Below are 24,546 nucleotides of genomic sequence, written 5' to 3'. Positions count from 1 at the left end.
GGAGTGAGTGAGTGCAGATCATTTATACAGAAAAAGTTCAGCTGACCCTTCCATGCGACTTAGAGCCAGGAATTCCTGAATTCTATCCTAAATTACATTGATTTGTTGTATGGCCTCTTGTAAAATGAGGATAATAAATTTATCTTCTGTAAATGTTGCATGGATTAGCTGCTGAATGATGTAAAGTTAGAGTTAAAAAAACACCAGAAAATTATTATAAATAAAATTATGTTAAAAGGTTTCAAAGTCAAGCACTCAAAAGTTAAGAAATCCTAGCATTAAGGTTGCCCATGTAACCCTAACTCGAGTCCTTTGTGTATATAACAATATTATATAGTCTTTAGTTACACAATACTACATTCAATCTTCCATTATATGACTCCACCTAGTAGGAGCTATGTGAGTATGGAGTAAGTTCTTCGCAGACAATCTTCAGAACACAATACTGCCAAAGTCTTATAAACCTCTATTAAGCACGTACAAACTGATTTTTCAGAGGCTTATAACTTGGATAACTTTGGATGGAATTTGCAAGGAGGACAAATGATGTCCCTCGCTTGAGCTCCACCCCCAACAAATTTCAAGTCCCTGCTACAAAAGTATGGATGTTTAAGAGCTTTTGAATCAAATGGTTGTAAGATTTTTCTTTAAACTTGGACAAATGTACTCTTCTCTAAATTCTCTCTCAAAGAGCTGAACAGTTTTAGCTGAAACTTTCGGAAAAAAAAGATTCAGGTAGAGGCAGACAAGATTCAGGCTGAAAGTTACAGCCTAAACAATTTAAGTTATAAGCAATTTATAACAGGGATGGACACTGTTAGGCAATCTTAACTATAGACACCAGTTACCAGCTCCATCTATAACTGAAGCAGTCTTTTCTTGTAGGGAAAGCTAGAATCCTTCACTCTGCTATTGGCAGATATGATGATTTTGGAGTTCTGTCTATATACCTTATGAAATGATATTATGAAATGTATCACCAAATTGCTGTATCAAGGAATGCCTCTGTATGTGTATCCACCATGAACCGGCAAGATTGTGCCATGTCTTCTCCAGACTAGGGACAATGGGGAATATTTAATGTTAATGACGTTGCTTTGAAACACACAGGAATTTGGAGCAGGAGGAAAAAAAAGAACAGTTGGACCAAGGTCACAGGAGGCGAGATCAGGAAATAAGTATTCGTGTTTCAGGAACCCAAGCCATGTCCTACAGCAGATGGATTTGATATTTCTGAACCCTACTCAAATGATGCCCTGGGATGGTGAGGAAACTGCACCTACAACAGGGCTCCTGACAGAGTAAACACAACCCAACCCAGAAGGCTCAATCTTTGGTGGGATTCTGGGAGAGGGTGTGTTTAAATTTCAGGAGAATCTGATGGGCCACTATTCATTCAGGGGGATAGGCAGCTAGACAATGGGTTCCAGCTCTCAGGAGGGGGTCCAGACAGAGGTTCTGTGCTCTGAGAATGTGCTTAAGGACCCCACACACTGGGGCATGGCTGGGCTCCATTTAGGCTCCAGAGGCTTGAAGTACCTGGGGCCCTGGTTTTGGGTCCCTTCACAGCAGTCTAATGAATGGCTGAGAGGGGCACATTTAATCGGCTTCTGTGCCAATATGCAAATAACTTCTAAGTGGACTTTTAATTTATCCCAGGTTACTAATGCGATTATCCTCCAGTTTCAAAAATCTTTTCAGCTGCCGTACTAATAAAAGTGATACTGAACATTTTTACCACCTTGAATGAAGTTAAGAAGCTACCCATCAGCTTCAAAATCACACTTCCATCTAATTGATCTACTGAATTTCCTCACATCGTTACAAGACACTCCTGATATTACTGTGACAAAGAAATTAGAAATATCATTGCTGACAAAGATTGGAACAAAATTATCCTTGAAGGAAGGAAGGAAACAAAAGACTGGTCTTAATCAGGTCTAGCATGGCATGCTATCACACTCCTTCAAATCTGCTGCTTGGAGGCAGAACCATTTGAGGCTGAAGTGGGTAGAATCATAGAATATCAGAGTTGGAAGGGACCTCAAGAGGTCATCTAGTCCAACCCCCTGCTCAAAGCAGGACCAATTCCCAGCTAAATCATCCCAGCCAGGGCTTTGTCAAGCCGGGCCTTAAAAACCTCCAAGGAAGGAGACTCCACCACTTCCCTAGGTAACGCATTCCAGTGTTTCAACACCCTCCTAGTGAAATAGTTTTTCCTGATATCCAACCTGGACCTCCCCCACTGCAACTTGAGACCATTGCTCCTTGTTCTGTCATCTGGTACCACTGAGAACAGCCGAGCTCCATCCTCTTTGGAGCCCCCCTTCAGGTAGTTGAAGGCTGCTATCAAATCCCCCCTCATTCTTCTCTTTTGCAGACTAAATAATCCCAGTTCCCTCAGCCTCTCCTCATAAGTCATGTGCTCCAGACCCCTAATCATTTTTGTTGCCCTCCGCTGGACTCTTTCCAATTTTTCCACATCCTTCTTGTAGTGTGGGGCCCAAAACTGGACACAGTATTCCAGATGAGGCCTCACCAATGTCGAATAAAGGGGAACGATCACGTTCCTCGATCTGCTGGCAATGCCCCTACTTATACAGCCCAAAATGCCGTTAGCCTTCTTGGCAACAAGAGCACACTGTTGACTCATATCCAGCTTCTCGTCCACTGTGACCCCTAGGTCCTTTTCTGCAGAACTGCTACCTAGCCATTCGGTCCCTAGTCTGTAGCAGTGCATGGGATTCTTCCGTCCTAAGTGCAGGACTCTGCACTTGTCCTTGTTGAACCTCATCAGGTTTTTTTCAGCCCAATCCTCTAATTTGTCTAGGTCCCTCTGTATCCGATCCCTACCCTCTAGTGTATCTACCACGCCTCCTAGTTTAGTGTCATCTGCAAACTTGCTGAGAGTGCAGTCCACACCATCCTCCAGATCATTAATAAAGATATTAAACAAAACCGGCCCCAGGACCGACCCTTGGGGCACTCCGCTTGAAACTGGCTGCCAACTAGACATGGAGCCATTGATCACTACCCGTTGAGCCCGACTATCTAGCCAGCTTTCTATCTACCTTACAATGTTGAAGAGAAAGACCACAGACTCCTCTGATGTAGGTGAGACTGATTTACTGAGTGCTTGGACTTCTGAGAATAGAAGCCTAATGAAGATGACCATCGAGATCTGGAGACTCTGAAGGACTACTTTCTTCAGACAACTATTTTCATACCTCTTAAAACACTGCTTTGTCAGACTTGCCAACAAAAGACCAGATGTGAAAAAATTCTCTAGGTCTAACAATGTTATAAAAAACAAATACATTTCTTAATTAAAGTTAGCAACTAATTAAAATTTTAATTATGATGTTTGGATCCAACTTTTTTTTTTTTTTTTAAAGGAGTGGCAACTTTAAGATTCTTGGGGGGGAGGAAGGGGGCGCACTTACCAGCAAGTCAAAAACTTCATTAACATCTTTTCCACGAATCTCAATGCCATTTATTTCCAGAACTTCATCCCCTTCATGTAATAACCCACTCTTCTCTGCAGCTCCCCCTTTCACTATTCGACTAATGATGACAGAATCCATTTCATTGCGCACTGTAGCACCCTATACAATTGCAAATAGTTTATCTGAATTTAAAACAAATATGAAACTCATGGATATATACTGCATATATTTTAAACCAGTGGATAAAATTTCATATACTACAAATGAAAAACAAAACTTAAAAATAGATTTTCAGTTCATAAAGCAGAAAGAGGAACTTCTAATCTGCTCAACAATGATTAAATTTGAGTTGTACATTATGACTGAAATTTTTTAAACAACTTTTTTCCAAATATGTTTATATAGAACATGAAAAACAGAACATGACAAAGGTAAAAAATGCAGTTGTTGGCACAGCAAGGATTAAAACTCAGTTTCAGCAAATCCTGAGATACTGCCTTCTTTAGGAAGGCCTTCTTTCAATCCCATTAACTTTTCAACAGATATACTACTGACTTTGCTCTAAATGGCAGCAATTTAGGTTTCCGTATTGGAATAAATTAATATAGCCTCAGTATAAGAAATTTGCATCACCCATAAACATTTATTTCATGAACCAAAATTACTATTAGCTCTAAGTTTAAACTGCATATCCATGATAAAATTCCAAAACATTAATAATGACCTGAAAAAGGGGGAAAAAAAGTTTTTGTGTGTCCTACTTCACCTATGAAGAGAACACCTCTCTCAATAATAATAATTAATAATTAAAAAAAAGTTTGAACACTACTATTAGGACAACTTTCCCCACAAGGGAGTCTAGTCTGGAAGAATAAAAGTAAATTGGACAGTCCTAGCCTCATTTTCTTCCAGAGCAAGGGATCTGCTGTCAAAGTAACAATACTTACCAATGGAATATCTCGTGCCTTCTCAATGCGAACTATTTTCACTGTCTCCCCTCCATACAGGCCAAAGTTCTCATAAACCTTTTCATTTGTCACTGGCTCTGGCTGCATTTCTTGCTCTGCAACCTTATCATGAGCTAATAAAAGTGCCTAGTGTTAAACAAAACAGACAATGCAGTTTAAGGAAATCATGCTTTTCATACCTACATGAAGCACAACAGAAATTCACTAATTTGTACTAAGTAGGATACCCATTGCAAGTTAGAAAATTGTGCAAATTATCTAGTAAACGAATTAAAAAAATCCTAAAGATGATCTATCACAATAGCATGGTTAAGTTTTAATTATACTAATTCATAGTGAGAGACAGATATATTCCACAGCTGCAGAATTCACCCTTGCTACGAAAGTGTACTTCAGAATCTTAGTTTTTAAAAAAGCTAATATTCTAGCCCTTATGATTAAGAACATAAAAAGGGCCATACTGGGTCAGATCAATAGTCCATCTAGCCCAGTATCCTGTCTTCTGACAGTGGCCAATGCCAGGTACTTCAGATAGAATGAACAGAGCAGTGATTCATCCCCTTTTGCCCATTCCCAGCTTCTGGAAAACAGGCTATGGACATTTCAGAGTATGGTTTTGCATCCCTGTCCATCCTTGCTAATAGCCACTGATGGACCTATCCTCCATTAACTTATCTAGCTCTCTTTTGAACTCTGTTAATATAGTCTTGGCCTTCACAACACCTTCGGGCAAAGAGTTCCACAGGTTAACTGTGTGTTGTGTGAAGAAATACTTCCTTTTGTTTGTTTTAAACCTTCTGCCTATTAATTTTATTTGGTGACCCCTAGTTCTTATGTTATGAGAAGGAGTAAACAACACTTCCTTCTTTACTTTCTCCACACCAGCCATGATTTTATAGACCTCTATCATATCCCCCCTAGTTGTCTCTTTTCCAAGCTGAAAAGTCCCAGTGTTATTAATCTCTCCTCATATGGAAGCTGTTCCATACCCCTAATAATTTTTGTTGCCCTTTTCTGAACCTTTTCCAATTCCAATATATCTTTTTTGAGATGGGGCAATCACATCTGCACAGAGTGTTCAATATATGGGCATACCACGGATTTATATAGAGGCAATGTGATATTTTCTGTCTTATTATCTATCCCTTTCCTAATAATTCCCAACATTGTTAGCTTTTTTGACTGCCGCTGCACATTGAGTGGATGTTTTCAGATAACTATCCATGATGACACCAAGTTCTCTTTGAGTGGTAACAGCTAATTTATAAGTATAGTTGGGATTATGTTTTCCGTGCATTACTTTGCATTTATCTATACTGAATTTCATCTGCCATTTTGTTGCCCGGTCACTCAGTTTTGTGAGATGATTGCAATGATAACCTGGAAAACATGAAGTGAATGTGAACTAATCTTGTGCTGTCCTCCTGAGTTTGCTGACAGTCTGAATCAATGGCTCTGAGGGGTCTCAATACCCCATTTTACTTCATATGTTAACTTTGAACCTAAAGATGACAATATTGTCAATCTGTAGCTTACTGAACATACGCTGATAACATAAAATAAACTGATGTTGTCATTAGAACTAACACTTGAATTCATTTTCATATATAATTAAATACAAAACCTCCAATTTTAATGTTTGAAGCTGTCACTGTATTTTGATTATTTCCATTAAAGCACTGCAAAGATTAGGGACTCTGCCACAAAATGTAAGTGCAGCTTGTCAGAGTAAACTTGGCCTTGTTCAGCGTATATATAATATATATTTAAAAATATATATTTTTAAAAAATGTAATGAAGTTTTAATAAAAAGGGACCTCACTGTAGCACTCTACTATTAAATCTTTGCCAAGAAGTGCAGTAGAAGCTGTTTTACTTATAAGTTGCAAGCAATGCACATTAATCACATTCTTCTGTAATGGACAACTGTAAATTTCACTAGTTGTCAATTCTTGTTTGTACAGTAGTGATATATGCTGGAATTTATTCCTTTTGTTTCAGACTCCCCCACACTCCCAGCACACTTTTTACGGGGGGTGGGTGGGAGGGGGGGAGTGGGGGAAGAGTTGGGAAGGAAAAGGAACACTTTCCCAATAAGACCACCCCACTCCACAGTCTCCAAGCTCCAGCAGTCAGCCCAAAGGAACAGCAAAGATTCCCCCAAAACAGCCAGACGCGGCAGAGAACCATTACACTCAGCCAGGGCCCCCTATTCAGTTAATACTTCCATAGCACCTCAATGCCACCAATAGCAGCAACCCCTCCCCTCCCTTTTTTTTTTTAAATCCATCTGAACTCTGGACATTATTTTGCATTTGATGAATGCCTGTTTGCCTTTAACTTATCTTAGCTGCTTCCCATCAGAGGCCCTCTGTTGCCAGTCTCACTCTCCCTCCACATAAGCCTTTATCTTCCTGTTCACTTTGTATGCCATACTTTTTTCCCTTCCCTTGTTTTTTTGTAATTTTGGATAGTAAACTGTATGGGGCAAAAGTCTGTCTTCCTATGTGTTTATACAGTGCCTAGCACCATGGAGCCCCAATGCTGATTGAGTTTTTGGGCAACAATGCAGAGGGAAATAATACTGTATTATATACCCACGCACCCAGCGCAGCTTCACTCTTCCATTGGTTATGTTTAAAGTCAATCTTCTGCTTTGTGCATAAACACTGAAGGTTGGCTTACTAGGTATGCAACTAAATACACCTGAAGACTGGTGGGTGGCACTGAACCCCAAGTGTGCATTTCATTTTAATAGCAAATTTCATTAGCAGGAAGTTAGAATTTTGTCCCCCATGAAACACGTAAGTTTTCGTTTTTCAATCGCATGGAGATTTTCCATATATACTAGGAACACTCAGTTTTTAGCCTTAAGAAACAAGTTTCAAACCAGTGTTTTTAAGGTGTTTGCAAGAAATAAAACACAAAAACATTTTTAAAATCTACATGATGTAGATTGCACGGTACCAGCTTTGTCTAATTTTACCTGAATGTGAGGGGCATTCAGCAAAGCACTAAGCTCCTGCCCATCTTTCTGGTGACTGGGTTTCAAAACACACTGTACCTAAAAGAGACCAAACAGTGAAAATCTGCTTTGCACATTGAGCTAATTTAGCTCTGACTTAAGGTTTCTTTCTTAAAGATAACTAAATGAAACTAGCTATTTTACTGAGAGAAACAAAGCAAATCTGTACATTTGTTACTCTGCCTCAATATATTTATATAAAACTCTTAAGAAATAAGACATTTATGCAATGAGAATACATGAACTATTCGAATATGTCAAATCAGAACAGTGCCTCTCTATCTAGGCTGTTATCCAGTCACATTAGAGTGACAAGAGCAGAGATTACTGATGGACTAGGCTACAATAGGGAATGAATAAAAGATTAAGATCTGTAAAAGGAGGGTAGTCATTAAAATAAAAATACACATGCCCACAAAAGGTGGCCTATTTACCAAACAGCAGCATACCATTACAGACATGTCTAAGGTGTCCATCTGGGTGACTCATGAGTTACAGAAAATTCCAGATTATTAATTTATTAAACTGCTTAGATTCCTTTTCCCTAGGAGTGGAAAACGGTCTTACTTTGTTCAAACTGCTGTTTCTACCGGCAGCAGAAAAACAATGGTTCAACAGACCAGGTCAAAATCTTCCCTCAGACCCTGACAGAGTCATCAGACTTCCTCATCTGGCTCTGAAAAATCCCTGTTGACAGGGAGGGCTGCCCTTTTCTTCTCCAACTCAGGATGTCAAAAAGCTTACGAGATTTACATATTCTTTTGACAGCTTTCCCAAGTAAATCTCATGCCATCTTGACTACCAGGTCCTGACCTGCCATTGCTCAGAGGGAAAGACAAAGCAGTAAGTATGCCCTTATCTGGTGAGGAGGCTGAAGGGGGTTCCATCCATGGCCCTTATTCCTAGTCTCATCCTCTTCTGAGAACATAAAAATATATGGGTTCAGAAGCACTGATGACCTTGAAAAGTCAGGTGAAAGTGACTGAAATGTCATTGCAAGAACCTTCCCCCTTTTAGGATCAAGAGACTGCTCTCTTCCAACTTTTGGGATATTCTTTCATCCTCCACTCTTGCTGATGACTTATCAGAAGGCGGTGGTAGAGGGTCTGATACCCAGAAGCGCTAAGAAAAAGAGAAAGATGATTGGTCCAGCGAAACAACTGAAGGTCCCAGGAAGTTCCAGTGCAAGGTTTGATTATGAAGAGCACCTGCAGCAGTGCTAGGAGGTCCTCTCTCATATCTGGTCCCATGGTAAGGTCCACATGGCTATATGCCCTTGGAGCTTTGATCAGCCTTGTTGTTTAAAGTCACCAAGTAGTTAATCCTCCATGGTAGTGAGAGGCAGAGCTGAGCTAAGCAGGGATACTTGGTATAAAAAGTAATTTGTTAGGTGTACATGAGAGCCGCTAACAGAGTTACCTAATAGGAGAATTTCAGAGAGAGTTTAGACAGGGCATGAAAGAGGCTTTCCTTCCAGGTTCAGCTCCATGTGATTTCAAGATAGCCAGCAATGGAACAGTAGTGGTGACCTGCAATGGATGTGCCATGTTTTCTTTCCTGCCTGAAGCCAGAAGAGATTTCCTGTGCATGAAGTTCAGGTTGGTGGCTGCGCTGGAGGAAAAGATTACTGGATTGGAGAGGCAAGTAGAGGTACTACTGAGAATCAGAGAAGGTGAGGAGTTCCTAGATAGCAAGGATCAGGGAACATCTGTGCCCCAGGTTCAAGGAAGAAAAGAGCTGGCCACCAAACAATCAAAAAGGAAGAGGAAGTCAGAGGAGGCCTTGTTGTTCTTAATCGCCAGAGACAAGAGGTCAGGGTGGCATTCCAACATCTAGAGAAAGGTGCGAGTGGCCAGGGTGTGGCCACCAGAAAAATATGGAGGGATGCTTCACATGACTGGAATGTTAAAATAAATCAGGGGTGGCCAACCCGAGCCTCAGAAGGAGCCAGAATTTACCAAAGAGCCACAGTAATACATCAGAAGCCACCCGATCAGCTCCCAAACCCCCCGCTCCCAGCTCCCACCCCCTGGCAGCCCCACCAATCAGCACCTCCCCCTCCCTCCCCATCAGCTGTTTTGTGGTGTGCAGGAGGCTCTGGGGGGAGGAGCGAGGGCACAGCAGGCTCAGGGAAGGGGCGGAGTGGGGGCAGGGCCTGTGGCAGAGCAGCGAGCATCCCCTGGCACATTGGAAAGTTGGTGCCTGTAGCTCCAGCCCAGAGTTGGTGCCTATACAAGGAGCCGCATATTAACTTCTGATGAGCTGCATGTGGCTCCAGAGCCACAGGTTGACCACCCCTGAAATAAATGGTCATAACCTATTCAGGAAGGATCAAGTAGACAAAAGAGAAGAGGGAGTGACACGATGTCAAAATGGCATTACCTGTTTCCTAGTCACTGATAACTTGGAAGAAAATCCTGAATGCTTACAGATCAATATCCTAACAAATAAACACCAGATGGGGTATTGGTTGGTGTCTGCAGAGCACCAAATCACACTTCTGAACAGGATGACTGGCTCCTTATTTACCTATCTTTAATGTGTGTGTGGGGAAAAAAGCTGTGTGATCATGGGGGACTTCAATCTGAGTGATGTGCTGGAGGTCTGATGTTGCCAATGCCAAAACATCCTTGGAATTTCTAAATATTACAGAGGACAATTTCCTAACTCAAAGTGTTGCAGTCAACATGGGGGAATTCTATATTAGACATCATCTTGTCAGAAAGAGGAAGTGATCACAGAACTAAAAATTAATGGTAGCTTACATACAAGACCTGATCACATTTATAATGTGCAAACAGAATAAAGTACAGACCAATAACACACACACACTCACACACACTCGGTTCTTTGAAAGGGATAATTTCACAAAGCTTAAGAAAATTATGAGCCAGATCAGCTGTGAGGAAGAATTTAATCAGAAAAATGTGATAATTTGGAACTGTTTATAAACACTTTCCTAGATCTTAAAGCCACAAACCTACAAATCAAGGAAGAAAGCCATCTTGGTTAAAAAACTGACCTGGTTTAGAGGGAAAGTGAAGGCAGCTATAAACAAACAATAAAATAATATATAACAAAAAGAATAAATTGATAGTAATTAATATAAATCAGAAGCCAGGAATTGTAAAAAATTGGTAAGGGCAGCCAAGGGCCATAAGGAGAACTTTATGGTCATCAGGGTTAAGGACAATAAGGAGTTTTTTCAAGAATAATAGACTCAAAAAGAATCCTTACAATGATATCAGTTCATTACTACATGGAAATAACAGAATTGAGGAAATGTTCAATCAATATTTCTGTTCTGTATTTGAGGGGAAAAATAGATGTAGTCATAAGATATGACAACACTTTCCATTCCACTAGTATATCAGAAAAATATTGAACAGCATCTACTGAAGTTAGACATTTTAAAATCAGCAGGTCCAAATAATCTGCATCCAAGTTTTAAAAGAGCTGACTGAGGAGTTTGCTGAACAGTGAATGTTGTTTTCCAGTGAGTCTTGGAACACCAGAAGTTATTGTTTCATCAATATTTAAAAAGTATAAACAGGATGACCTGAGTAATTACACGCCTGTCAGTCATCATTCCAGGGCAAGATAATACAGCAGCTGATATGGGACTCGAATTAGAATAATGAATACTAATTAACATAGATTTATGGAAAATAGATCCTGTCAAACTAACTTGATGTCATTATTTGATAAGATTACAAGTTTGTTTGATAAAGAGTACAGTGTTGATTGGAAATAAAGCATAATTTTTTTTAACTGCGAGGGTAATTATTGGAATAATTTACCTATGATCATGATGGAGTCTCCATTACTAGCAATTTTTAAATCAAGATTGGATATTTTCTAAAAGTTATGCTCTAGGAATTATTTTGGGAAAGTTCTATGGCCTGTTATACAGAAGGTCAGACTAGATGATCACAATGGTCCCTACTGACTTTGGAATCTATGAAGCTGGCATCCCCACAGCAGAGCCAAAAATCCATTAGCACCAAAGCAGAAGCCCCAGGACAGAGATTCCCACAGCACCTAGCTGCCAAGGAGACACTGAGCCCAAAAGGAAGTAGTTTGGTATTGAGAACACTGGTGAACCCTCAGAGCATCTCCACTGAGGTGTTTTGGGGAGATCAAGCCAAGGGGATCTACAAAGATCTCAAGAAGGATGGAAATGACCCAGCTCAGAGCTGAATATGGGTTTTTCCCCTTCTTTGCAGAGCCCTGAGGTTTGAGGGAGGTCAGCTGCAGCATGGCCTGGTGACATCCATCAGTTGAGGTACTATGAGACTCCTTCCTGTCAGTGCCATATGATTTCTTGAGAGCTGCCAGAAACCAGAAGAACTTCTGCCAGCTTTGTCTGAGGATCTTGAATCTTTAAGAGTCTGTTGCCATGAGGAAGCCTCTTTATAGGATGTATTCTCCAGAAGCAACCCCGCTCCATCTGTTTTGACTCGACAGATTTTTGCACCCAAACAACTTCACAGAACCAGTACTTGTTTGAGGTCCCCCCTTTTTCCTTGCCTGATCAAGTTTTTTGCATTAAGAAACTCGGCAGCCTCATCTGTCAACCCTTTTAGAGAAGGATGAGCACACAGATCAATTCCTTGCCAAGTGTCTCTCAGCAGTGGCAGATGACATTCTGAATGCTTGTCAGAGGCTGGAGATTTGGTGAGGCAAAAGGTGCACCTCTTGAAATCATGTTTCTTTGTCATCAAATCCATCATAAGAGTTGGATCTGACATCTGCTCTAAATCTAAGGAATTTATATAAAACCAAAAAATACCTAATACAAAGAACTAGCTACAATTATATACATCTATGCCTCTTTGTTGCAGTGGCTTAGTTTTGTAGTTAATAAATCCACACCATCTGTCACATTATTCTTCTACCCCATAAATGCTTTGCAAAAAGTCTGCCATATTAAAAAATATTCATTCTACCAAAAAGATTTAGTTGTTTATAAAAGTATTAATTTGAAAATGTAAAACCAATACCAAAATATCTAATTTTAGCTCAAATAGCTACAGCAGAGCCATGAACATGCATGCCAAATTACATACCACATTTTGAGACTCAACCTTTCGAACGCTGAAGAACAGTTTAACAGACTGAAATCTGGTCTTTTGTGTGCTTTTATCTGATAATATACGAATTTTACAGGGGAGACCAACGTTTCTCAAATTGGGGGTCCTGACCCAAAAAGGAATTACGGGGGGGGGTCCACAAGATTATATTAAGGAGTTGCAGTATTGCCACCCTTACTTCTGCTCTGCCTTCAGAGCTGGGCAGCCGGAGAGCCATGGCTGTTGGCTAGATGCCCAGCTCTGAAGGCAGCGCCCCGCCATCAGCAGTGCAGAAGCAAGAGTGGCAATACCATACCATGCCACCCTTACTTCTCTGATGCTGCCTTCAGAGCTGGGGGCCAGACAGTGGTGGCTGCTGACCAAGGGCCCAGTTCTGAAGACAGCAATGCACAAGTAAAGGTGGCAATAACATACCATGCCATCCTTACTTCCGTGCTGCTGCTGGCAGCAGTTCTGCTTTCAGAGCTGGGCTCCTGGCCAGCAGCTGCCACGCTGCGGCCACCCAGCTCTGATAGCAGCACCGCCACAGGCAGCAGCGCAAAAGGACAGCAGTACCGCAACCCCACCTACAATAACCTTGTGACTCCCCCACAACTCCTTTTTGGGTCGGGACCCCTACAATTACAACACTGTACATTTCATAATTTCAGCTATTTAAATCTGAAATTTCACAATTTTTAAAATCCTATGACTGTGAAATTGACCAAAATGGACTGTGAATTTGGTAGGGCCCTATTTCTAATAGAACCAGCAACTCAGTTTTAATCTTAACTTCCATATTAATGTAATCTTATTTAAAATAGGAGGTGTGCATTTTCATATTACATAAGTAAGGCTATGATTTAGTCATGAGTATTTTTAGTAAAAGTCATGGACAGGTCACGGGCAATAAACGAAAATTCATGGCCCGTGACCTGTCCAGGAGATAATATAAAGACGCCTGACTAAATCTTAAGGGGGTTTCCGCCTGGGCACCGTCACCACCGGGGGCTGCCGGGGAAGTGGCTACTCTGGGCGCCCAGGAACCACTGCCAGGGGGCCAGTGGCAGCGGCTACACCAGCCACCCTGGGACCACTGCTCAGATGGTCCCAGGGCCGGCAGTCTGGGGGCTTCCCCAGCAGCACCCAGTGTGGCTTTCCCCGGGACCACCTGAGCAAGTGGTCCCAGAGCCAGATGCTTGGGCGGCCCTGGAGTCAGCCACACTCGCCCCCGCAGAAGTCACAGAGGTAGCAGAAAGTCATGGAATCCATGACTTCTGTGAACTCCATGACAAACAAGGAGCCCTATCCATAGGTAGTAAGTGTTCAGTTAAGACCATTAAAAATATTGGTCTAATTTCATTGTTTACATATATTTGGTCTTTCAAAAAAAATTAAAACCTTTCAATTTTTGAAGCATTTAGAATTCATCCTATATAAACAGGATCAAATTAAATTTAACTAGTCCAGGTTTAGAGAGAGAGTTCTTGCTAATGTGCTTTTTTAGGTGCTCTTCTATGCCAAAAATTATAAACTGTATTGAATGTTGTATCAAATCCTGTTACAGCATCAACATTTAGATCATGTTCCCCTAAACCTGGCCCCCATTGTTGTCAAGTTTAACTGACTTTAAAATCAATGTAATGACATTTGATGTTTAACACTATTTTTATTCAAGAATCAGAATCAAATTATTTTAGGGAGTTAATCTCCAGATAAATTCCTTAAGTCTGCATGCTTTACTCAGCCTTTTAATTAAATTAAGGTGTCTAAAAAAATAGATAAATGATAAGTTTTTGCTGCCCGCTTATCAGTTATATATATGCTCCCACAAACACTCCAGTTGAACTGCTAAAACTAGCATAGTACAATTATGTAAAGAAATTCTAAAATGTTCTAAAAGATAAAGCCAATAATCCACTACAACTCTTTAAGGATTGCAAATTTAAATTAAGAGTGAAGAAGCGCTAACAAAAAGTTCTTACAGCAATTTTAGTTCACCCACATTGCCTATCCTGTATGTTAAAGTATACATTCAACTGCTTAAAGAGTAATCCAAAATATGTACAATGTGGCAGATAAAATAGGAGCCCCAGAGCAATTTCTTGACTTTTTTCTATTTCAAATTTGTGACTTTAACAATGAATTAATATAAGTTTTGTTTACTTGTTTTAATAAAAAAAAAGAACGCACGTTCACACACAGCTGCTATAATTCGAAGTTGTGCAGCCAGAACTCTATAAATTGCAACCTCCTTTTGATAGATATACAAAAGCCTGACCTCCAGAACAATGGAGTTGCATATTTATGTTCTTCTCCCACTCTAAAAAGAATCAGAACTGGCTCTGCCCAGTTTGTTCTGGTCCTGAAAGGTTTCAAGTTGGATTTAAAACAGGGAAGGAGGGAAGTGGGAGAATGGCATTATGAAGGGTGAGTCTACACAAGTTTTCCTGCATTAAGAGGGCTCTAACTCTCCCATTAAGGATGTGGGAGAAGGTTTTGGCTTGCAGGACAGTAAAACAAGAGTTGGAAAGGAGGTTTTCTTCCCAGAAACTGCATTAGGGCTGAATAAAGAATATCTCCAAACAGTTTGGACTCCTTGAAGGGAAGAACAGGAACCTCAATTTGAGGATGGGTTTCTTTCCTATGGACACATCCACAGGTCCTTGCAGATCATCACAAATACTGGCTCCTATGTGGCTGCTTAGTTGGAATTGCAGACATATTTGTCCTACAATTAATATTTGGAAGAGGTCCCCAAAAATCAGGCACCTTCTCCACTTTCTTCTGAAAAATGGTTTTCCACTCATCTTCTAGCACTGTCTCCCACAGCTCATGAAGCTGAGGCCTATTTGGTGGTGCTTATGGATAAGGCACACTTAGCTTTCCCTCAACAAGCCAAGCTCTTAGGGGGAGGGGGAGAGAACCTGGATGCCAAAGCTGCCTGTACACAATTATCAGGCAGTGAAGATACAAACATTAAAGGAAGGAGATCAAGCCAGCATCCATGCTGTAAAGATAAGTCAAAGGGTGGGGAAGAGAAAGAAAATTACTAAGCAGCTCCTAAAAGACTAGCCATATCTTTATGGCTAAAATGGTTTAAAGTTTGTGTTCAAATTATTTGTGAACAAAAAATGTGACTGTCCTATATTCTTCCTCATACTCTCAAAAAAAATGCAAGAATTCACCTGTGGCCAGGAGGAAAAGATTCACACCCAAAAGTTGGGGTTAATTGGATCAATAGGGATAAAATAAAAAAACAAAGAAACAAAACAAAAACAACTAATGAAAATCTGCATTTTTCCAGTTTGCTGAGTCTATCTGGCCTTTAACAAATCCTGCTAGCAGGGGACTGAACTAGATGACCTTTCAAGGGCCCTTCCAGTCCTACAATTCTATGATTTCTAAGACTAGAAAATGTCTCAAAAAATTAAACTAGACTACTGTTCAAGTGCAGTTTGAGAGTCATTTTAAAAATCCCAAAGAAATATCAGGCGCTCACTTGTTCCTAAATGGTATGACTCAGTAAAAATGGTGACTGGGGTACATGGCTCTCAAAATTTAAATAACTCTACTGTGATTTGAATTGGAAGTTTGTTGCAATCAATTGCAGTATTTATTGGCTCAGTATGCATTTTCCAGTCTCCTGGTTCTGACCTTTAACAAATCCTGCTAGCAAAAATCATTTCTTTCTTCTCAATGAGGCCTCTTAATGACAGCCAAAATTATTTCACTAATGCAAGGACTTCTAACAAATGAATGTAATATATTCTATTCTCTCAAAGCACAATACATTCAGTCTTGCTTATTTTGTATAATATTTCCTTTGTCTACAGATAAATACCCTTTGTCCAGAACAGGAGGTTGCAGAATTGGCAGAGACCCTGTCACATGGACTATTTTGGGACACCTGGGGGGTGTTCCAGTGGTGGGAAGGGATATGACCAGTAAAGTTTTATGTCCCGAGTATTCCTAGGTCACTACAGGATCAGAAGGTGAGGGAGGGGAACAACCTGCTCTAACCAGTGCAGGGGGGGCTGAACTGGTCCCTGGCAGCCCCCAGGATCTAAAGAAGTGGGGAACAAGTATACATATCACCCCTTTTAAATTCATGTACTGGGCTTTTAGCATAGGGATAATTCAACTCTCTCCTACATTCTTAAACTAAATTAGAAGTCTAAGCAGCTTTCAACCAAGTTTTCAGGAAGCCTCTCTTTCTGACCATGCCTTGAAATGAAAGCTATTTGGTGACTGATAGCCATAGGAACTCTGGAACTCCAGTTCTCCTGTGTCACCTGGGATCTATTAGGATAAAATAATCATCCCGATTTTAAGTGACACTTTTAAATCAGTAGTTAAGGTAGGCATAGACAATATCACCAATCCAGATAACCAAGCAAAACTGACCTACTGAGTTTTTTATTTATATATACACATATATACACACACACACATATATATACACACACCAGAATCTTTAGTCCCAAGATACAAATACCTAAGGATTGGAACAGTTAAAGAACTTTAAATATGGTTAAGTTTACGTTCTTCAGGGATTTCATTTTGATCCATTTTCAGGGGTATCCTCAAAGTACTGTTCAAAACTCAGAATGCCAAATCCACTGTAAGTGAACAATATCTACTGGATATGAAGAGCTACGAAAAATGTTCCCATGATTTCTGTAGCACCCTTCCTTTTATTGCACTTAAATGGTGTAATATTTTGCACTTATGTACTGTACTTTTTTTGCTGTTAAAGTTCTTACTCTGAAAAACTGAGCTATTATCCCAAAGTTTAAAGTTATTTCATTCCTGGATGTAATACTTAATTCTGGAAAAAGTGACTTAATGCAGTAATCAGTGACTATTCATATATTAAGATCCATTTTATTTCAACTTTGATTATTAATAACTCAGACACGCTTGATATACACAGATAAAACCGAATATATTTCCAATGATCCAAATTACAAGTTATAAAATACATCATGGAGATGTATACTATACATACCTCTTGTGCTAGCTCTTGTGCATTGGAGATAAGAGGATACGGAGGGCTGGCCTTGTTCATGTGCACTGTGACAGCATTATGTATCTTAAATGCATTCTGAAAATCAGTATTTTGGACAAGTTGTAAAATGAGAGAGAGATCCTCTTGGCTCTGGGGGTCTACCAAAGTGTGTTGGATATGCTTAAGAGAAGCTAACAGCTCTTCCACTTCTGGGCAGGGGGAAAAAAAAAAAAAAAAAAAAAAAGATGCGAGAGTTAGGTTAAGCTTATTATTACGTTATGCACATTGTAAACTTCTAAGATTTGTACAAAAGACAGCAGTTCAACCTTGACTGAATGAGCAATGATGCATGCACAACTGTTCATTATTTAGTCCACTAATAATAAACCTCACACTGAAGAGCAGATCATAACTAAAGAAAAGGAAAAATCAATGTAATTAGGAGCAATAAAAAAGCTGATTAAAATCTTTGCAGATAAGTTCCAGATCACAGCAGCAATTCATTCCTCACATTCTTTAGCTTCTCCAAAATAATGGGTTGCTATAAAAGGGCTTGATAATCAAAATCCATTAACAACAGATTGTGAAAGAGGGAATATTTTACAATATGAAAAAGTTAGCAGCTTTGCTAAACTAATCTAGATGCTTTACTGAATATTCATAGAGAACCCTATTTCAAATACAATCTTCTTCACACATTCACAATATTTGCATTAAAAGCTTTATTTTTGTATTAGGTACATATGTGCCATTTCCCCTTTACAGAGTTTATTTCTGACAAGAGCTAAATTAAAAATTATATTGAGCAATTCTGAACTTAAAGGTTGGAGGACAGGGGGAAAGAGGAAAAAGCACACAAAAATCCTCTTACCATACCGAATTCTGTATGTTTTTAGTGTGTCAGAGTAGGAAAATTCAGACTACAAATCGCTTTACCTATTAGGCTGTGAATTCTACTTGGAACATATATTTTAATAGGGTTTAATAACTTTTAGTATTGCATTTTTATACTTTACTAAATTTGCTTTTTGGGGAGAGTTTAAAAGGCTTAGATTTCTTAGCAAAAAGTAGAATTTTAGGACTGTTGCAATAGTGTGGTATTTCAATATACAGTATTTAAAACTAATCTTAATGTTTTCATTGTAAGTGACTATAAAAAGTTAATTAGCTGTGTTACAAAAGAAAATGGAACCAATCCAGTAGAACAACTTTCTCTAGCAGGCAGTTGAGGACTGAAGTTGGAAGAAGGATAAGTAAGAAGGTGATAATGCAGTATTCTATATTGAACACAGGTTAAACTAAGGGTGATCTGAATAGCATTTGAACCACATGAAGGCAGATTATAAAAGCCTCTGTGGGAGAAGCCTTCCCTCTTTTGAGATCAAGGATCAGGGAATTACTGACTATTCCCCATTGGTCATCCTCTGCCTCGTGCATTTCTTCATCCCCAGGGGTGTTCTAACTTTACAACTCTTGGTGCTCCTGATAAGTCTTTGAAGGGCAGATCCCAATTTGTAAGTAGGGTCTTGGGCATCAATGTGTGCATGCATATTTATATTTTTGCTCATAAGATGTGCCCGTTGCTCAATCATCTTTCTAAAGTGGTAGTTTCCGCTCTCTCTAAATGCTTTAAAGGCCCCTTTCATCATAAATTCTGATGAGGATTCTGGATTGAAGTCCCTCTTGTAGGCATCTGGCATTGTGTGCTGCTTAGAGTGTTTATCCATTACAGAACCAGAGAAAGATAACAAGACATTTCTGGGATGAGTTATTCTAGCATTAGAGGAAGACAGAACAGGGAAATGCCTTGCATAAGGGTTGGAATTAAGTTTGTGGCTTTTCTAACGCTCCTCTGAAGTCTTGTAGAGCTGCAGTGATTGTCTATTTTGTTTAGTCAGACCACTGAGGAAGGAGATGAGTGACACTGAGTATGGAATGGAGGCAGTAGACCTGGATGAAGATGTTTTGGGGGCAATGTAGGCAACTGTCCTCCTTGTGAAACTGAGGCATGCTGTTGTACCTTTGGACCTTGAGGAGCAGTGTCTAGGATTAGGCAAATGCAGATCCCTGGAGGAAGGGGCACTTTTTTGCAAAGCACAGATCAAAGACTCCAATTGTAATGTCACCATTTTATCCCTTTTCATGACCCTAGGGTCCCCTTTACCATCAGGGAAATGGGGGAAGGGGCATGCTGCAGCAGCTGCACTGGAGTCCAGCACCAGCTGTCCAGTCTCATCCCCCTGAGAGAGACCATGGAGTATAGGTGGGTTACAGTAATACTGGATATTTCATACACAAGGCCAAATGCATATTGGAATAAGGTATCCTAAGATAATCCGTGTCTCAGCAGAAAACTATAGATGCAGCTATGTAAAAAAACATGTTCCTGATCCCCATTCCCACAGTGGTACCTAAAGTTTGTTCTTTACTTTTCCATCCAGATCAGCTGGCAAGAGTATTCACCAACAGAGCACAGTCAAATGGCAAATCCCTTGTAAAATGAGGAATGTAGATCACCAAAATGGTGACTGGTTCTGAAGAACTAAAAATTTGGACTCTCACAGAAAAGTGAAAAAAATTCACGTGCTATAGCATGCAATTTTTTAGAAATACCTGTCCCATTAGCCTGTTACACACCTAATTACATTCAGCAATCTGACTCACATTCTGCCAGTGGGACACTATCCAGACAAATACAATAAATGTAACCTAAACATGGTATATCTTTCTCTTTCAAGTTTATTTCATTCCATCACTCTCCATTCACTCTCCTTGTCTATTATGTACTTTTCTTCCCACTTCTATTTATTCTCTCTAAATGTTCCTTTTCTCTTTACAAACCCCAAAATTCTTCCTTTATACAGGCCACAGCTGTACCCACATCTGCCCACTTCCTGGCTACTTCTACATTCCCCCACCCACTCCAGAAACAGTTGACTGTTCCCATCTCCCCTTTTTCTTCCTAGCCCCCTACAAAGTCTTGCACCCCATGTGTCCATCACACTCTCCTCCTTCGGCAGTTATTTTGCACTGATCGTGCAAATGTGTTAAAGGCCAGACTTCTATACTGTCTGTGGGACACACAAAAGTAACATGGAACAGCAAGGAAATGGTGGGGAGAGACTTCATGGCCAGATAAAGGAGGAATGGGAGTGGAATTAGGTATTCCCACAGGGCAGGCACTTTTAAAAGATAGATCCCTATACATCCCAAGTTACCCAATTAATAAGTATTTCAGTCATATACATAAAAATCTATAATGAGCTTACTGGAAACTAATATTTTCCCAGACTCATATTTCTGAATCCTAGATTAAGGGATACATCTGTGTACAGTATACCTAATAAGCTCCAGTTCATTCCCCACCTCTGGCCAATGAGAAATCAGTCTATTATATCCACTCCCACCTTTGAACATGTTTCAATTATAAATATTTTCCTTAAGACAAAAAAAGTGAAGAAATACTACTTAAAGAAAGGTAAACGATCTCTACTCACAGAGAAAGTGAGGCTTCTTTTTGATACTGCAGGTCCATTATATATCAAACACTATTTCTCCACCCAAATACTTCTTGTTTTATTCCCCGTTTATGAGAAAAGTTGCAGCCTTTCCTGCTGGTTTAAGAAATGGCAGGGAAAATGTCTGAGCACTATGTAACGTGTGTATTAATCAGAAGCCTGGCAGGAGAAAAGAAATACGCAACTGCAGGGGAGGATTCCTGTTGCAGTTTGACATGTTAGCAGATTAGAAAAGGAGGGAAAATAAATAATAGCTGTCATTTGTTATTTTAAATACAGGTTACATACTGCATATACCTCAAAAATACAATATGGATAGGAGCCACAATATTAACTGAGACATGTATTTCTAATCTATGCAAATTGTTTATGTCAATAGATTAATTTATTTCATATTCTTTTGGAACCTCAAGTTCTCATTAATCCTCTGCAGCACTCTTTCTAATCAGAATATGTTAAAATCCAAATATATTCCCCTTGCTTAAATCTCTACATGTCACCTGGCACTTAAAAGGCATTAGAGTATAAAACAAATTCTTTTCAACAATGGAAAATGAGGACAGTTTATATTAATTGGGCCAGCATTGCTATTTGTGCCCAGCACTTGTTCACAGTTTCATTAGGGTTTTTAAAAAGCCTATAAAATACTGATCCACTGTTCCTGTAGATTTTTAGTCACTGAGTGATAATAGTTTAATATTTTCTTGCATATTAACCCCGACTAAAATCAATCATCATAATCATTTAAGGATTTTGGTAATACTTCTGTAAGAATTACATGACAGTGACTCACTCCTGGACAACAAGGGTTGAGTCAGGAAGAGGCCAAGCAGCTAACGTAGCATTTTTAGCAGATTACCAGACGTGAAGTAATACTACTGTAGTTCAGTGTTTCTCAAACTGGGGTCCGCAGACCCTTCCCCTCCCTCCAGTGCCTTCTGCATGCCGGGTAACAGCTGTTCAGCGGCATGGAGGAAGCACTGGGAGGGAGGGGGAGGAGTGGGGACAGGGCATGCTTGGGGGAGGGAAGAGGCAGGGAAGAGGAGGGGCAGGGGGGAGCGGTGGTAGGGACTTGGGGGTCCACAAAAAAATTTAAATAAAAACGTGGGCCCTCAAGTGGCTAAAGTTTGAGAACTGCTGCTGTATTTAAACACATCTAATTTTTTTTTTTAAACCATTGACTATGACCCTCATGGCATCTGAAGCTGTTTATTATTAAAATTAGCATGATGGCTAATTGAACCTCTGAAAGGCAGGCATTCAATATGTTTTCAACAAAAGAGCTGAACTGCTCATAATGGACTCCCACACTCCTCCATCATATCTGATGATCAAAAATATATATATTCTTAAACTACCTTTTTTCCACCCACTAAGCTAAACAGGGGAGACAGCTTTCAGAATGAGAGTCTTATTTTGAAGTTCAGCAAAAGTGTCAGTTCTTACATGAATCCACAATGTGGGGAAAAAGGACATGCATACAAGTTAACAAAGCCCTAGGAAAGGACAGTATAATTGTTGTAGAGCCTTTTTGTTGGTTACTTTGTCTTCTCCATTATATTACAACTTGGGGATTCTAGCTGTATTAGTGGTTTTATGATTCCTCATGGACTATGACAGAGTTGAAGGTTACACCATTTAATCTGAAATGCAGTTTTTCTTAGTTTTGCAGTAGCACCTCAGATTTGATCCGTGACCTCAATGGCATCCTAAACTGGGTATTAACCATATGCAACTACTAACATGTTGTCATTCCTTAAAATCAGGCTGAAACAGTTGCCTATGCAACCTTGATTCAGCCCCTTTGTATGTATACATTCTGATAGTCTTTAATAATACGATCACACTTTTTTCCACAAGACTCCACCTCTTTCAGTGCACAAGATAGTTGCTCATTAATTGAGCACAAATCAATATTTTGTTTTATCCTCCTCAACGTCTGGTCTTAGGCCTTATTTACTGAACACAATTCAAACCCTGCTTTTCTAGAGAACTTATCACTATGGTATCCTAGCGTTCCAGTGCAGTATTTCTCAACCTTTTTGATACCAGGGACTGGCTTGCTGCCTTCGCTGGTCCATGGACTGGTCGTTGAGAAACATTGCTCTAGTGGACAAGCGCTAGAATGAGACGAGAGACACTTAACCAGAGGATTTCACAAACATTTGATGACAGCAGAAGAATAAGTATCAGGGGGTAGCCGTGTTAGTCTGTATCTACAAAAACAACAAAGAGTCTGGTGGCACCTTAAAGACTAACAGATTTATTTGGGCATAAGCTTTCGTGAGTAAAAACCTCACTTCTTCGGATGCATCTGTAGCTTTCACTCTATGCATCCGAAGAAGTGAGGTTTTTACTCACGAAAGCTTATGCCCAAATAAATCTGTTAGTCTTTAAGGTGCCACCAGACTCTTTGTTGTTTTAGCAGAAGAATAGTGAGACTTAGGAAGCTTGGGTTCCATTCCAGTCACTGGAAGCAAGTGTGCTCTTGTGGGCACAAACTCTTCTGCCTGTTTCCTCAAGCTCTGACCCCTCTTCCCCATTTCTTCTAACTGGTCCCAGTCCTCTCTCTTTTCCACCCCAGATCCTTGTCCCAGTCCTAATCGCCACTCCTCTGCAGGTTCATCATAGTCCCAGTACCCCTAGCCCAGCCAGACAGTTTATTCCCCCTTCAGCCTAGCTGTCAAAGTCCAAATTCCCCTGGTTTACAGTCTCTTCCCCTCCATGTACCCAGTCCCCTCCCTCCCACTCCAACTTCTTGTCCCCCAGTCTCCTTGCCCCCAAATTCCTCCTCCTTGAGCCTCATCTGATCCCTCTCCCCCACTGGCTGGTTCCCAGTCCCTCTCCCCTCACTGGGCTCCTCATTAACAATCTGTCCTTCACACGTTTCTGTCCCAGTCTCTTTGCCCACCAAATACCAATTCTATCCCAGCTCTTCATCCAATCTCAGTATGACCCTTCCCATTTCTCTCACCAGCTCCCAGCCTATTGCTCAATCTGTCCGAGCTTCCCCTTCCCCCCAAGCTCCCAGTCCTAGTCTCCTAGCCAAATGAGTTGCAGCCTGCCCTCAACCACCACCCAGCTCTCAATCTCCTTCCTAGTCAGTTCCAGTCTCTCTCTTGCAACTCAGTCACTGTATCTCTTCTTCCTCTGCCCTTCTCTAACACCCCCCCCCCCCCCGATTCCAGTTGCAGTCTACTTCTTTCTTTTCCTGCTGGTCCTGCTCTTGTCTGCTCTACATTCCAATAAGAGGTCTTCCTCCTCCAGGATACAGCTGTGCTAGCTGGGGTGGGGTGGGGGGGGTGGGAGGAGAAAGAGAAGGAATTCATTCAGAGCACAGGAGAGAGAGAGACTCCCTGCTCCCAGTTCCAATGCTTGGCCTCACTGAGGGCAGGATAAAGTCCTTCTGAGCCCCTACAGCCCTGGGCTGGAACATGCTTAGCCTCTCTTTAGGGATGGCATATGCAGAGTCTGGTCACACACAGGAACTGGGAGGGAATGGAACA

General features: G+C 40.5%; 1 protein-coding gene across 6 annotated transcripts in view; it reads right to left on the bottom strand.

Annotated features, from left to right (window-relative positions):
* Window positions 1-24,546, bottom strand: part of PALS1 (protein associated with LIN7 1, MAGUK p55 family member) — a 130,602-nt gene that overhangs the window by 33,943 nt on the left and 72,113 nt on the right. For 4 of the 6 annotated variants that reach the window (XM_005306689.5, XM_065592903.1, XM_065592901.1 and 1 more), the window contains 4 exons: window positions 17,523-17,731; window positions 7,401-7,478; window positions 4,394-4,540; window positions 3,444-3,605 (listed from right to left, as the gene is read on the bottom strand). In XM_005306689.5, the coding sequence (XP_005306746.1) occupies window positions 3,444-3,605; window positions 4,394-4,540; window positions 7,401-7,478; window positions 17,523-17,731 (596 nt within the window). Of the gene's footprint in view, window positions 1-3,443; window positions 3,606-4,393; window positions 4,541-7,400; window positions 7,479-17,522; window positions 17,732-21,019; window positions 21,241-24,546 lie in introns of all 6 variants that reach the window. The other 2 variants (XM_065592904.1, XM_042849322.2) reach the window with 2 other exon arrangements.

The sequence above is a fragment of the Chrysemys picta genome, chromosome 4, assembly GCF_011386835.1.
Source record: "Chrysemys picta bellii isolate R12L10 chromosome 4, ASM1138683v2, whole genome shotgun sequence".
Taxonomy (NCBI): Eukaryota; Metazoa; Chordata; order Testudines; family Emydidae; genus Chrysemys; species Chrysemys picta.
This window is presented reverse-complemented; position numbering and strand designations above follow the sequence as displayed.